This window comes from Sminthopsis crassicaudata, chromosome 2, assembly GCF_048593235.1.
Source record: "Sminthopsis crassicaudata isolate SCR6 chromosome 2, ASM4859323v1, whole genome shotgun sequence".
In the NCBI taxonomy this organism is placed as follows: domain Eukaryota; kingdom Metazoa; phylum Chordata; class Mammalia; order Dasyuromorphia; family Dasyuridae; genus Sminthopsis; species Sminthopsis crassicaudata.
This window is the reverse complement of record NC_133618.1, coordinates 348,715,801-348,732,610: the sequence shown is the minus strand read 5'-3', so window position 1 is coordinate 348,732,610 and position 16,810 is coordinate 348,715,801. Positions and strand designations below refer to the sequence as shown.

General features: G+C 32.8%; 1 protein-coding gene across 11 annotated transcripts in view; it reads right to left on the bottom strand.

Annotated features, from left to right (window-relative positions):
• MIA2 (MIA SH3 domain ER export factor 2) overlaps positions 1-16,810 on the bottom strand; it is a 68,706-nt gene that overhangs the window by 45,362 nt on the left and 6,534 nt on the right. For 7 of the 11 annotated variants that reach the window (XM_074290723.1, XM_074290730.1, XM_074290722.1 and 4 more), the window contains exons 2-8: positions 15,522-15,653; positions 14,893-14,914; positions 14,696-14,784; positions 11,517-11,588; positions 7,972-8,082; positions 7,333-7,404; positions 4,872-4,976 (exon numbers count right to left, since the gene is read on the bottom strand). In XM_074290723.1, coding sequence (XP_074146824.1) covers positions 4,872-4,976; positions 7,333-7,404; positions 7,972-8,082; positions 11,517-11,588; positions 14,696-14,784; positions 14,893-14,914; positions 15,522-15,629 — 579 coding nt within the window. In that variant the 5' untranslated portion in view covers positions 15,630-15,653. The remainder of the gene's footprint in view (positions 1-4,871; positions 4,977-7,332; positions 7,405-7,971; positions 8,083-11,516; positions 11,589-14,695; positions 14,785-14,892; positions 14,915-15,521; positions 15,654-16,810) is intronic. The other 4 variants (XM_074290725.1, XM_074290727.1, XM_074290726.1 and 1 more) reach the window with 1 other exon arrangement.

The following is a 16,810-nucleotide window of genomic DNA, read 5'->3' as shown; positions in this document are numbered from 1 at the left end:
ATTGTTTATCCAGCAGACCTAGTGTGCTAAGGGTAACTATAACGTCAGCAGAAAAGCTGTGAAGTAGAAAAGTCATTCAGGGCAGAGGGAGAAACAGTTCCTAATCACCTGGAGTATACCGAGCAGCTCAAATTTTGTTTTTGGTTTGTCCCCCAAAGAAAACTGTGCATTGGAAAAAACAATAATGTACAGGAACTCAAAAGATCTCAACACTGGGAAAAATCTATTAAGATGAAATTCCATAAAGGTAAATATAAAATCTTACATGTGAATACAGAAAAATCAACTTCACAATTTAGCTGAAAAAGGTCAAGGGATTTTAGCAGAGATGGTAACCAAAAAAGCTAATATAATCTTAGGCTGCATTCAAAGTAACATTAGTAGACAAACCAGGCATTAGTATTTTCCAATCAAAGCACATATGGAATATTAAGTTCCATTCTAGACTCAAGGATATTTTTAGTAAGGATATTTAAAAGGATGGAGAGTGTCTACAAGATGGCAGTCAGAATGCTAAAGGGTTTCAAATTCATGTCATATGAAAATTGGCTTAAAGAATTGGAAATATTAATTATAAGAATTAAATTAAATTAAGGAGTTCTGTGATCCTTCAAGGGATTAATAGAGCATTCAAGAAGAAATATCTCAGATATATCAATGAGTACTTGGGAAAGATGTAAGATGGGACTGGTCCTTTTATGGTGGCAAAGAATTGGAAATTGAGAGAGGATGCCCATCAACTGAGCAATATCATAAGATAATCAATTATAGAAGAACTGATTACTCTGATCAATACAATGATTCAAAACAATTCCAAATGATCCATGGTGAAAAATGCTACCCAACTCCAAAGAGAGAACAATTGATGAGCTCTTGAGTACAGATTGAAACATACCCTTTTCCCATTTTATTTATATTGCTTATTTTTTATTCTTTTTTGCAACATAGATGATAATATGAAAATATTTTACATGACTTCACATGTATAATTACTATCATATTATTTGCATTTTAACAAATAGGGCAGGGGCAGGAGGGAGAAAGAATTTGGAAGTCAAAAATTTTTTTAAACATTAAAAAAAAAGGAATGAAGGAATGAGCAAATAAAAGGGGACAGAATAATGAAAGGAATAGAAATAGGGCTGGATATTTGGGAGTCATCAATCTTTCCCCTAAAATCTTTCTCTAATTCTAATTTCTGTTTCTGTGGATAGAGTCAACTACCTTTCTGGTTACCTAGGCTTTGCTTCTTCATTGTTTCTTAGTCTAGACTTTACTTCATTACAGTAATTCTCTCTGAAGCATCCCTAGTTTCCACTTTTAGCCATGCTTCCAAATAGGAGAACTCTTTCAACTCAAGTATTCTAATTCAAGAAGTATTTATGAAGCATCTGCAATGCATAAGGCACTATGTTAAAGGCTGGGGACATAATGGTAAAGAAAATACAATTCCTGTACTCAAGGAATTTACATTTTATTAGGAAGATGAACATGTAAATTAAATAAGCATATCTACAATAGTTTAAGAAGGGAACATTAACCACTATGAAGAATAGTTTCCCATAGAAGATGGAATAAGAATGAGACTTGAAGAAAGCCTAGATTTTGAGAGGCAAGGACAAAAGAGAATCCACTACAGTCATGGGTCAGACTGTACAAAGGAAAGGAAGTAAGAGATGAAATGTTCAGTTTAGAGAACAGAAGATAAACTAATCTGGTTAGAATATATAGAATGCATGAAAGGGAAGCCTATGAATAAACCTAAAAAGGTAATCTAGAACCATATTGTGAAAGGCTTTTCATGCCAGGTTGATAAGTTTGTATTTTATCCTAGACTAAAAAAAAAGAACCACTGGAGTCTGTCTGAATATTATAACAATAACATAATTAACATAATATAATAAAATAACATAATAATGATAGAGCAGTGCTTGGCAACATCAAGTATGGATTTGAAAAGGGAGAAATTTAATGCAGATAGATAAATTAGAAAACTATTTCCATAATCCAGATGATAAGTAATGAATAGCCAAACCAGATTGACCTTGTGAGTAAAGAAGAGAAGTGCAAGAAATTCTGACAAGGTAGAACTGACCAAATTTGGCAACTGATTAGATATGGGAAATAAATAGTTAAAGATATGACTCCAATGTAGAAAAATTGTCGTCCTCAAAAGCAAAAGAAATCTAGAAAGGGCTATATTCTAGACATGCTGTATCTGACTTTCAGATATCTAAATATGCTTAGTTTCCAGGTTAGCATACTGGGAGAGTGGCACAAAGGTATGCCAAAATGAGAGTAACTTCTTAAAAAACACAAGCAATACAGTGACAGCTTTCCTACATCTTTAAGTCTATAGGATACAGTCAAGATGCATTTATTAAGCCCTACTATATGCCTGGTACTGTGAAGAAATGCAAGTCTCTACCCTCAAAAAGGATACATTTCATTAGGATAAACAGTTACAGGTATAAAGTAAATATAATGTAATTTAGTTGGAGGGGGGGGACGGACTAAGTTGTAGGATGAAGAAAGAACTGATGTAGAAGGTAGTGCTTGAGTTCAGATTTAAAGGAAGTCAGGGATTTTAAGAGCTAGGAGTGAAGGTGGGAGGGGTGTACATGCCAGGCCGGAAGGTTAGCTGATGCAAAGGCAGATGTCCCCCATAGATGGAATATAGCATGTATGTTACTTTCAAATAAGCCAATCTGACTGGATCATAAGGCAAGTGGAGAGATCATAGAGGGAACAAAGAACCACTAGAGCTTCTTAAGTAGGAGAAAAATAGAGTCAAAACTTTGTTTTCTAGGCAATTGTGGAGAGCAGATAAAAAGGGGAGATAATAGAAGTAGAGAATCCATTTAGGAGGTGACTGCTGTTATGCAGGTAAGAGGCTATGAACTGAACTACTAAAGTAGAGAAAGGGTACTGATATAAGAGACTGGAAAAGTCAAGTTGTTAAGACATGGTAACTGACTGAAGATAGGGAATGAAGGTGATTCTGATTTTGTGAACTTGGGTGATTAGAAGAATGGGGGTCCCCTGATAGAAATGGGGAGGAAAAGTGCATTTTGTAACAGGGGAAAGGGGAGAAGAAGAGTTCTGTTTTGGAGATGCTGAGTTTGAGATGACTATTATATATCCAGTCTGAAATGTCTAAGTAGAAAAAGGTAATATCAAAATACAACTCTGGAGGTAAAATAGGGCCATCTTTTCACACACAATATAATACATATGCCATCTCCTTTTGCATTGGCCATCCACATAAAAAATCCCACTTGGAATGCATTCCCTCCTCATTAATGCATCATACTTTCCCTTTTTTTCATGAAGCCTTTCCTGGTTCCCCAAAATGCTAATGAAATGTCCTCCCTCACAAACTACCTTCTACTTTGTATTTATTCACTTCATATTTATACTTTATGTAGTTTCACCTATGTTTATTGACTCCCTCTTTATAACTTAAGCTTCTTTTAAGCATTGTTTTATTCTTTGTAATTGTATTTCCAGGGCTTCATACTGTACTTGGCACAAGGTAGGTACTTTAAAAATGTTTATTTTCTTGATTGATTGTGGTTAAGAGTGGGGACAATATCAAAGAGTTTTAAGAGGTAGAATATGGAAGAACAAGGAGCTAAGTGTGAATGAAGCTGAAGATGCTGATGAACTAAGATGCTAGGATGCTTGAGGGGAAATAATTTTGTATTTTGAAATACTGAAGCATGAGGTGGAGAAAAAGAGTGTTAGATATCGAATTATTTGAGAAGGATAGACCTAAAAGTAAATATATCATAAAAAGGTAGAATGAACATATATATCTAGGAAGCACTTTCAGAGAAAAGCAGCAGGAGGGGAGACACCTAGAACTAGCAACAGAGAACAAGGAGCAGAACAACTGTTCCCCGTAGAAAAAAAAAACTTCCCCAGTGTGCTGGCAGAATGAGGAAAGCAGTCACTCACATAGTTCCATGAGTTACAAAAGAGGAATTTGTTAACAAGGAAAGTAAAGTTTCATAAGGTATAATATAATTAATAGAAGGGGAAAAGAAATATGTAGATTGTATTTGGACAGGTAGGAAGGTGAGGTAACAAGTAAAATAGATTTTTACCTCAGCAAATTTCTACTCTGAATCATAGGGATAAGGGGAGGAGGAAGTAGAAATTCCTGCCTCAAGATAGGAAAAAGGCCCAATGATAAAGTTGCCACATTTTATAGCTCTAATTACAAGGTGTTACTGGACATAGTGTCCATGCAGAGATGGCAGGATTCTGTCACTCCAACACAAAGGAGATTGGGATACAGGGGTTGAATAGAAGCAGCAGCATCCATAGGAAGATCTCCATCTATGACAAAGGATGAAGCATACATAAAAGATACCCCACAAATAGAGTAGAAATTTGGCATCTGACTACTTCCCTGGAAGCACAGGCCCTCTGATGAACGTGGATCCCTATCAGTGTGAATCTCTTATTAGATTAATAGATTACTATTATCTAAGATTACTTTTTTTTCTAAAGGATGAGGATCACGAGGATAGAAAGGAGCATATAAAAGTGAAATTGACTACACAATAATGTCTTCACCTACTTTATGTCTTTTACTGAGGGTCAACCTTACTTATTTTCAACAAAAAGGAAGATAGAACAGGTTTTATACTGTCACATTCATGTGCCACTTACTGAGAACACAGAACTCACACTAATTCTACTACAGTTAACAGACACACAGAGAAGAAAATATGGTGACTATAAAAAAATTTTATGTTACCATGTAGAACCAATCCATCCCCAGCCCTAGAACAAGCTTGAGCTAGTCATTCATATGGAAGTGATATCTGGATAAATCAGTGAATTTTTAAAGAGTTACAAACTTGTTTTTGGCTTTCCTGAAGATGGGAATTTTCTTCCAACGCATCTTCTATTGAGGTTTTAAGTCGTTCTTCATTTAGCTGAAATACTTTTAGGGTTGTTTTGGCCTAAATAAAGTAAAAAATGTTAAGTCAGCAACTATGAATAAAACAAGTGAAATAAAACAAGAAAAAAAGACCTATAGATTTAATATTGGGTGAAATTTGAAGCCAACTGATCCCATTCCTTCCTTCATTATATATAGATAAGGAAACTGGGGTCTAAGAGGTTATATGACTGGCTAGGAGAGTGACAGAAAGTAGCATCCAGGTAACTTCTAGTTGGGGGGGAGAGAGGGGAAGCACTGGATTGAATAATGACAAGAAATCTATTGAAAGCCCAAATCTGTACAAGAGGACAGTTAGAAGCCTTTAGATACTAAGCAAAGGGTCCATTAAAAAACCTGAGTGAATACAAAACCACAAAAGTTTTCCAAGGCAGATCCCCCAAATCTTCAAAAAACAGCCAAAGCTTGAAGGGAAGAGGAAGACTGGAGAGCTCCATGAAGAATCTCCAGGACAATCAGAACCCTAAACCCCTAAGAGATTCCAAAAATTTGCAGCACACTGATCTGAGCTAACTCTGATAGCTTTTAAGAAATGTAGTTCTCTGTATCAAGAAGATCCAAATGGATATGAAACCTGTCAGCACTCTGAGCACAAACACTCAATGAAAACGAAAGTCATGGACAAGAATCTAGACAACACAGGTTAAAACCAAACACAACTTGGCCATCAAGTTAAATAAGTCTGGCAATATGGGTAAACATAAGATAATCTAAAGAATGACCAAGAAATTTTATAGATCTAGGGAAGACAAAAGAATATACAAAATCTCAGATTTAAAAACAAAGAAACAAACAAAAAACCACTACATTAGTCAAAGGATTATAAGGATTTCTAGAATAAATAAAACAAGAGACCAAAAAGGAGATGAAAAAAATGAAATGACAGCCAGCACTAAAAGAAAAACATAAAGAGAATAAAATAGCTTAGAACAGGAGGGTTCCTAAGTCTTACATAAATAACAGATTTCCTGATCATCAGAATGGATCAAAAAGAAAGGAATGATGCCTTCTGAGACAAGAGGACATATAACAAAATGAAAAGATGAAGAAAAAAAATACAATATTAAACTAAAACAAGTTATCCAGAAACCAAGCCAAAGAGAGACTATTTTAAGAGTTAGTGAACTACCTGAAATCCACACCTTTACCTATTCCTAAAAAAAGACCAGATGTAGTCTTTGTTAAATGAAAGACATAGATCAATTCTAATCAGAAGCCAAGTTAAAACAGAAAGAATACATAGGCATTTTCCTCAAACTTTCAGCAGGGGAAGTCAGAGGACAATTTCATTAGTATAGGTACAGAGAAATAAATTTTACTTTTTTAAAAAAAAGTCACTTGTGCCTAAATTAGCTGACTTTTACATGAATAAATGAATAGCATATTACAGAGTAAAGCAAATGCAAATGTATATAAACCACCATAAGATAAGTGGCAAAATCAACAGCTTTGGGGGAGTTAAAGAATAGTCATAATCACCTTTGAGAATCTAGGAATAAAGGCTCATTTGGTGATATACTTGAGCCTCTACCAAAAGGTCCCAAGTTACTTAATATTTTTTTTTGCCTACAACCATTCCTCAAATCCCATTGGATTATTATACATAGCTGAATTCAGGAGATCTGAATTCTGGTCCCAGTTCTGTTACTAATTAGCTGGTTTTATAACTTGGGGCAAGGCATTAAATTTCTGTCAGTTCAATACAACCTGTATCTCAAAACTTTCAGCTGGGAAAGTCAGAGGAAGATTTATGAAAGATGCGACTCCTATATTAAAACTTGAAGAAGAAAAAAAAAGACTTTGGAAAATGGAGATAAGGAGAAAAGTTCATTCAGCATGCAGAGGGTAATGTAAGCAATAGTAAGAGAGATATGAAAGGTCAGGCAGGCCAATAGGATTTCCTATTTTGATTGTAATGTAAGAGAAAAATACAAAATAAAACTAGGAATTCAAAACCAAGTTGTAGAAGGCTGTGAAGATCTGTATCAAGAATTTTTAATTCATAAGCTGCCTCCTAAAGTTTGCAGAACTTCACATGTGGTTTCTTAATTGTGGGTGAGAATAAGGGAGAGAACCTAGAACTCAAAAATCTTAAAAACAAATGCCAAAACAAAAAAACTGTTTTTAAATGTAACTGGGGGAAAACATTAAGTAAAAAAATAAAACAAGCTGCTTTCATATATATATATATATATATATATAAATAATAGAACTATACTAAAACTTTAAGATTCCTTCCACTTTAAAATTTTGTTTCTATATTTTATTATTAATATTACTTAATATTGCTTTTAAAATGTTACATTAAATTAAAATTAGCTGTGTACTTTACAAAATGAAAATCCAATTCAACTTACTTCAGCTACTTGTGATTTGATTGATTTTGATTCATCTTCAAGTGACTGTATCCGTTTTTTAATGTCAGCCATCTAGAAAGACAGTATTAATAATTATTTAAGCTTTTTTTTAATACTAAGGGTTTCTATCCACTGTTAGAAATATGTGTTATAAACTGTTTTTGTATTTGTAGTCAAACTAGTTTTAGTTTATAATTAAGAGCTGCACAAAAATATAACACTATTTTGAAACTACTTATCATATAATTTTTTACAACTTTTTTTTAATACTTTTGCAATAACTATTAAAGCAATGTTTAAAATAATTTTGGTAATATTTTACCAAATTAAAACTGAATGGATTCATGACATTTAATAAAAGGACATAACTTTAAAAGTTCAAGCAATCACTCACAAACATATCGCTGTGCCATCTCCTAAACTAAATACTAAGGAGGAATAAAAAAAGAGAAAAAACAAAAAATAGAAAGTTATGAAGAATTTTCATCTTTGCTTAATACAGCAAAAACTGCCTATTTTATATGTGAGCATTTAAGTTAAATGTAAGCTAATTCTTTTAATATATTTTAAAAATCTACTAAATTTAAATCACCCCAGATTGTCTTTCCTATTCTATTTTTCCATATACAAAAGTCTTACCAACTCATCTTGTTTTGATCGTTTAGATTTCTCCTCTTTCAAGTTTGTCTCTAGAGAATGCATCTCATCTGTAAGTTCAGAGTTTTCCCTGTTTAGCTTTTCATATGCACCCTAAAAAGGTCAATTTTGAAAATTAACATTAAGTGTTTTTGGTTAGGATTAATCTCCTATATATAATAACACTATCTTCTAAGATAGTGTGAAAGAAAAAATGAGTAGGGCATTCATTTAAAAATGTCAATCAAATAAAAAGTGAACACATCAATTAGAACTTATAGGAGCACTTCAAAATAGTTTTAAAACTTGCTCAATATAAAGTAAAAGATTACAAATTTATCATTAGGTAGAATATTATTACAATTAGTTTACAGATGATGAAATAAACATACCTCTAATTTTTGTGATCCTTCAAACAACTTGCCCCCCACACACACACACAAAAAATCAAAAAATAATTTAATAGATATCAAGATAAAAGCAAAAACAAATAAACATTTTAATTTTGGTCAAAAATAAAAATGGAAATTCCTTTGCATATAACTTTCCTTGGGAAAAACATGGGATGTTTCCCATGTTTCCCAACTGAATAAAAATTAAGCAATTATTTTATATAAAATACTATAGTAGGGGCCTGGGATCTGAAAATGGAAAAAATATGCAATTTCTGCCTTTGTAAGATAAACATACAGAGAATTATAAGAAGAGTTAGAATATCATGGAAAAAAGAAGGGAAGAAAAAAATACTGAGAAATCTGAGCAGAAATTATATAATTTTGAATTAGAAAAGACAATCAAGTTTCAATATCCTCATTTTATAGAGTGCATGAAAGAGAAGTAATGGGAATTAATTCTGAAATCTGAAGCCAGATTGTAGAGGACTTTAAATGCCAAGTAAGGAGTTTGCATTTTACCTGGTAACCAGTAGGGAGAACCAGAAAGTTTTTGAGTAGGGAGTAAAAGACTAAAATAGAAGTCTAGAGGAGGGTAATGGAGATAATCAAGAGGTTTTGGGTGGCCTTGGTGAGAATGATTTCAATGAACTGTGGAATGGAAAAGGGTAGTAAGGATTGAGTAAGGTATTGAGAAAGTATAGGCACTAAGTACAGATGAATTTTTTTAGGAGTTCTGGAAGTGAATGAGAGTGAGGATTGAGATATAGATTGACATATTTAAGAGATAACAGGATCAAGAAAAGATGTATGATTTTTTGTTTAGTTTTTGCTTTTTAGGGATAGCAATGACATGAATATGTTTATAGATAATGAGAAAGGAACTGCTAGAGAGAAAAAGCCTGAAGATGGGAGAGTACACTTCATGAGGAGACAGGAGGGTCACCACTGAGACCTCTGTTGCAAAGGAGAGGTGAATAAATGGAGAAATTTTGAAATGTGGGGAATGGGAGATTAGGGAGCAAAGAGAAGAGGGCTTCAATCTGTTCAGTAAAGTAGGAAGTACAGTGGGATTGGATTGAGTGTACAGTTGTGGACTTTGTATAGGGCATTTAGAATAAGTTTCTGTCAAGAATGTGATTGGGACTCAATCAGATGAATAAAGAGATTCCTGTGCACATGTTAGATTAGACATTATGGTTTTATATTGAATTCAGATAGCAGTTTTCTTATTTCTTTTATCTGGGCTTGGCATGGCAATCAGTAGGATAGGAAAAGTCAAATAGGTGATAGATAGACAAGAGCGACCCAGGATGGAGAATTAACAGGGCATAATGACAAATTATCAAGTGACTGTGAAGTTGAAATGACAATCTTTAAGATTAATACTGTATAAGGAGGGAATTGAAGCTGACAGTGAATAAGAAAAACAGATAGATATGCCAGAAGTTTCAAAAAGAACCAAGAGAAAACTCAGGATCAAAGAAGAAATTCAGTTTTAGAACTTTCTCATTTTCTTCAGAGTAGTTGTCTTATATTTCTTGATTATCTTTTCTGACTCACTCTGGATTAGTTGTTGACCAGTTATATACAATTTTTATAGGTGAAGAAGAAGTTGGCTCAATAGCATCACAATTTATGAACCAATAAAAACAATTACTTTGGGAGATGTTGGGTTTACAGACTCTAATCACATATAGTTATTTTTCATTTTGAGCTGAATATTATGAGGATTCCTTCTGTTAGCATTTATGGGCAGCCCTTTTCTAATTAGATTGAAATTATTGACATTCTTGATGAAAACATATTCAGGTATAATAGAATTTTGTAACAGCTGAAGATTTAACATGTAAAAAGAAAGAAATATAGTAGTTATTTTTTTCTTCCCTTCTTTTTTCCATGATATTCTAACTCTTCTTATAATTCTCTGCATGTTTATTTTACAAAAGCAGAAATTGCATATTTTTTCCATTTTCAGATCCCAGGCCCCTATTATAGTATTTTATATAAAATAATTGCTTAATTTTTATTCAGTTGTTGAAGTAAAGAGAATGAATTTCTTTTAAGAAATGACATAAGTCATAAACAAATAATTTATCTAAATTCCTGCTCATTTTTTTTATGGAATTCATATTGCATTTTCTTTTTTAAATCATGAATGAATACAGCAAGGATTATAGGACTGGGAGTTGAAAGGGATTTCAGATTATCTAGTCTACCCCTTCATTTTACAAATGTAGAAACTGAGCCCCAAAAGCCAAAATAAAAAGTAAAATAGAATTCAAATCGATCTTGTAGTTATCAATCTAGTGTTTTTCCTATTTAAGCCCAAATCATCAAGAATTTTTTGATGTTTACACAATAGTAGGAGACTAGTAATGAGGGGACTGAGAAAGGCTATAATTTATTTAAAAAAAAAAAAAAAGTGCCTTTATTTCCATTTGTTAGTTTAAAAGAAACAAGACTTCTTCCTTTTCCCAATATTTATCTTATACACTTCCATCCAAACAACAGAAACACAATATCCAGATAGATTCCTTAGCTGAAACTAAAAGTGCTTTCCTTAAAATAAAAAAAAAAAAAAAATTAGCTACAAAACATTTTTTCAAGTCTTACTTACTCCAAGGAACTTGAATATGAAATCAGAGTGGAAGAACTGGCAAATGTACTCATTGCTTTCACCTATTCCCCCTTTTGAAATTGATCTCTCATTTGAGAGTAGAGTAGGTACTCTACTTTGCAAAAATATGGCAATCATAATAGACTACTGGACTGAAGGCAGGCAACGCTTTTGGCTGTAATATATTCTATTGCATAAGGTCTGGTCAATTGGGAAAGCCAAAAGGTCAAAAAGCAATGTAAATGCTTTATAAACAAGTTCTCAAAAGAAGCTTTCAACTATTTCCCTGTGTTCTATTTTCTCTAAAATGTTTTACATATACATATATATATACATATATATATCCCCTCCCCCACCGGGAAATTCTAATTGTTCATCCAAACAAAATAATTAATACTTGTTTTCTTATTAAAGAAAGTATGCCTACCTTCTCTAAAGAATAGTCTATATAATAATATTATTTAAAAAAAAAAATAAGACCCTTTCCCAGTTTCCTTAAATTACTAAACTACTTGACCTTTCCCTTCTATTCTTACCTCCAGACTGGGTGTTTCTGATGACTCTCTCTCAAAGTTTCCATCCTTTAAAGATGATTCTAGATTTTCATACTACAATCAAACAACAGACTATGTCAGAAACTCTTAAATCTGGCTTTGGTGACTATGATAAGCAGGGAATATAAACCCTGATTGCAGGTTGGAGAGCCTCGTTAATTTACAGGGATATAAACTTAATTCTCATTTTCTTCAAATTCCCTCTTAAAAATCAGAGAAAGACATAAATAATGCCAAATCTCTGCCAGTGAATTTTTACTGAAAGAGAAATTTATCAACTTTAATAGCACCTATTATGTATCAAGCATGATGGGATACAAATACAAAGCATCAAACAATGTCAACTCATGAGGAGCTGAAAAAAAATAAGAATAAATACAAAATAATTAAACAGAAGGTAGTTTAGGAGGGAAGGTGGTATAAGTTAAGGAGATTCAGGAAAGGCTTCATGTAGAAAACAGGATAGAAGTGAAATTGCTAAGAGATGGGATTGGAAAGGAAAAAAAGTCAAGTTAGGCTAATAGCTTTTAGAAGGTACTAAGGGATGAGAGGGACTCAAAGTGGGAGGAGAATAAGTTTAAGAGGGTGAGGCTTAAGAAGAAAGAAAATAATAGATGGTTATGATCAAATAAAGTGATATCAGAGCAGAAATTTAATTAGGAAATTAAGGAAGTAGGATAATAGTGAAATCAAATGCATGCAAATAACATAAAAGTACATCCTTTAGAATTCCCAAGCAAAATTTATCAGTCTATGTCTCAAAGAAGTTTAAGACTCCAAATCTCAGCATGATTTCCCAGTAAACATAGGGAAGGATGTAATCCTAAAAGCAAGACCATAAAAAATCATATACAAAAAATATGCTATTAATTAATTATTAATTAATATGCCATTAAGGCCATCCATTTTAAATTTGAAAAGATTGCCAGTAACCTAACAATCATATATTATCATGCAGTTACAGGTCTAATGTCTATCCTTAATATTTTTTACAAGAACATATATTGCTATGTTAGCAATTTCACACACACACACACACACACACACACACACACACGGTATTTATATTCTGCCATTTGGTTGTTGTCTTCTCTCTTGAAGAGGACCAAAATGACATTATTGTGTTAGAGTTGGGTTACAGTGTGTCCAACTGTGATTGATCAGACCAATATGAGCTTGGAATGCTTTGTCCTAGGTCAGACACAAACAGAGCACATGAACTCCTCTAGCTTTTTTAATTTTGCACATCTCATATTTCTTTCGGGTTAATTAAATTCTGCTTTTCTCAGAGCACAGCACCTTCTCTGATGAGATATGCCATGCTAGGCAGTACTGTGTCAATATCTGCCATGTCAAACAATCTATTCTAGAGTTCTTAGAAGGGACCTTATATTGCTTTTTCTGACCACCCTGTGAGCACTTGCCCTGTGTGAAATGGTTTTTTTTTTGGCAAGCATACATTTGGCATTCAAACAATGTGGCCAGCCCAAGAGAATTGTGCTCTCTGCAACAGAGTTTGAATACATGGCAGTTTACTTTGAGAAAGAACTTCAGTGTGTGGTACTTTATCCTGCAAGGTGATCTTCAGGCTGAGAGTAACCAAAAGGTTTCAGACCCCTATGGTGAGTTACAGGAATGTCTACCCAGGCATGTAAAGACTTCCTCTGGTAGAATGGGCAGATGAGAACAATTGTTCCAACAACCAAGATGGCAGGTGAAGCAGGTGTTGTGGAACACTTATAGCTTAGTTAGACATCAAAGACATTAAGACATCCACAGCATCTCATGTCATCACCATTTGTCTTGATTCTGTCCTGCCACTGGACAAGAGTGGCTTTAAAAGAGAAAGCAAGGTTGACGACTGTGCAATTCTGCCTTATTTAAATCCAATTTATGCCTGAATTTTACCATTTACAAAGATCTTAACATACATGGATCTTATTTGATCTTCCCAACAACCTTATGGGCAAGTTTGATGCCAATTTTGAAGAAAACAGGCTCAGAAAGGTAATGACTTTTCCAAAATTTAAAGCTAGTGGAGCCAAGATTCAAAATCATAGAATTTTAGAAGCCATGGAATCTAACGCATGCCTATATAGAAATCATTCCTATAAACATCCTCAATAAGAAATAATCTAGCTTTTACCTAAAGACTCAGGGAAGGGAGAACTCATCATTCCAGTTTTTGGAAGTTCTAGTTATTAGGAAGTTCTTCCTCATATTATTTCTAAATTTATTGTTCTATAACTTCTTATTTTTTTGTAGCTAAAGGAAGGACTTTCCTTCTTTCTTTACTAAATTCAACTTATTTCATTTAGCCTGTTGTTCTGACATGCTGAAATCTTCTTAAATCCTGTCATTCAGTATGTCTGTTTATTCAAGTTGTTGATAAACTATTTTATAGCCAAAGGACCAAAGACAAATCCACTCTTCGGTCCAAGATGAATGTTCTGATGATTCCTAGAGATCATGTGTTCTGTTACAATGCTGAAGAATTATTCTTAATTAAAATCCAAAACATTTAACTATCAAAACAAATGAATGGCATAAAAATATCTCCAAAAAAAGAAACATGAAAACAAGAAGGCCAAAAGAAATAAAACCATTGGCAAATGGAAAAAGAACAATGAAATGTTTTTTATTTCATAATGTAACTTAGCAGAACAACTCTCTCATTGTATTCTTTAGTAATTCACTGAAAAATGTATAAGAAGGTCTATTTTGCAAAAAAGAGGAAATGATGAAATTGTCCCAGTTCATCTGGGAAAAAGTAGTAAAAAGAATGTAGAAGTGAAAGGTCTGGATTCAAGTTTCATTCTGTTATCAGCTTACAGTCTTGGTTAAGTCACTTAATATTTGGGACTTTGCTTTCTTATCTATATGACCAGAATTATAATATACACTACCTGCTTCACAGAGTAATTAATTACCAAGATCAAAAGAGATAAGATGTGAATATATTTTTAAAAGAAAAAAGTGCTACATAAAAGTAATATACTATAACTATGTGGGGCTGTATCTTTTAAAGAAAACTGCAAACTAAACAGAAACTTAAAAGCAAAACCATATTCCCAAAGTTGGATAAAGTTGCTGCATATAAGTCTTTTCAAGTAAACTCTTAAGCTTAACATGAAAACTGACAATTTATGAAATATGCTTACCTCTTTTTGACAAAAGCTAAGTTTTTTAAGAATCTTACATTTTTCTTCCACTAGTTCAGAAACATTTTTGGCAAGTTGTTTTTCCCTTCCTAAAAGAAAAAAAATCAATATTTTTATGTTTAGATTCTTATAATGAAAAGAATGAAAAATTTCAAAGTACAATAAAAAGATCTAAAATAGAAAAAAAAATAGCCTACCTACATAAAGTCGGCTTTTAACCTGAAATAAATGAGTTTTAACAAAGAAATTACATTACAATGCATTTTAAAACTATATAATCTAGCAAGTCTAACATATTGAACTTCAAATATTTATATTACAAATAATAGTGACCCCTCATTATATTATGACAGTGAATTCTGATCAGAGAAAAGAATAAAACACTTTTCTTTTTTTTTTTTTTTTTTTTTTTTTTTTTTTTTTTTTAAACTCCTTTCTCTTACTCAAATACTGCAGTGCCAGAAGTTTTCTTGGGAGAGCAAATAACAGCATAGGATGGGTTGGTATGAATACTGATATATGAAGAAAAATGTCAACAATATGTAAAACATCCAATATGTGGAAAAATTACCTAATAATTACAGAATATTTTGGAGACAAAATAAAAGAAGGAAAAGGTTTTATCACTGCTATAAAATAATCATGCAACAAATTCTCCAAAATGTGTACTTTATTTTTTAAATTACATCTGGCTTTTTTCTTTATGTTAATCACCTATAAATCCAATTTTGAGTGACTAATCTAATTATATGTACTAAAAAAATGTTTAAATATGCTAGCATATAGTACATATCATTTTAGTATAGTGTATGTTCTGGTTACTTACCGAATAAAAACCTCTGCACAAAAAAAGGAGAATTGTGAAAAAGCCAACCGTAACTGCACATAACACCATTTCCCAGGGAAATCCATATAGATCAGTACCTGGTCTCATATCTTCAGGCAATGCTGCTACAATCTGCAACACAAAAAGAAATTAAATGATCAGTGGGATTTTTTGCTGTCAGCTCAACATTATTATAAATAATATTAAACGCCTACTATGTGGAACTTTATACTATATACAAACAAGATATATGCAGGATAAATTTTAGATAATCAACAAAAGGAAAACACTACTAGTATTAAGGTAGACCGGAAAAAGGTTCTGATAGCAAATAGGATTTTGGCTAAGATTTTAAGGAAGCCAGGAAACATCAACAAAGATTTCGCATGGGGTACAGCCAGGAAAAAAACAGTTAGGAGATGAAATGTCTTATGAGAAGAAGAATGCAAAGTTAAGAGGAGTAAGATTTAAGAAGATTGAAAAAATAAAAAGGAGCCAAGTTATGAAGAGCTTTAAAAGCCAAAGATTTTTATATTTGATCTTGGGGGAAACAGGGAGTCACTCAAATTTACTCAATACAGGGTTGACATGATCAGACATGATTTTCAGAAGATGAATTTGACAGGCTAATGTAGGATCGAGAAGAGACTTCTGACAAGGAAATCCTCCAGCAGGCTATTGTAGTAGTTCAGGTGTAAAGTGATGAGGACTTGCAAAGTGTCTCAGCAATGTTAGAGAAATAGAGAGGATCTAGGAAGTAGGTATGTAGATATGAGGATATGTAAGAAAGAGAGAGGGAGGGAGAGAAGAAGGAAGAGATAGAAAGACAGAGAAGAGTTCAAGAAAATCTTAGATTGCAAGTCTTCAATTGTTAAAGACTATAGGATTATTGATTTAGAATTGGAAAGGGCCTTGAAGGTCATTTTTTAACCCTAAAGAAGAGAGCCTGCTTCATTTTTTGGTCTTTTCCTATCCAGCACGCCAGCACCTAATGCAGAGCTAGGCATATGCAGTTACCAAAATATATGTATGTATGTATGTATGTATGTATGTGTGTGTGTGTGTGTGTGTGTGTGTGTGTAAGAGAGAGAGATTGATTGATTATTAAGCAACATGTTGAATTTTTTGTGGTTTTTTTTTTTTTTTAAAGCAAACTGTATATAGCAAATTCAATTATTTAACTGCAAGGCCATTTACTCATTAGATTGACAAAAGATGTCACATTTAGAATAACAATTTAATGTTTATAGTTTATTGTCTAAGAACTGTCGTTTTTCAATACCTTGTAC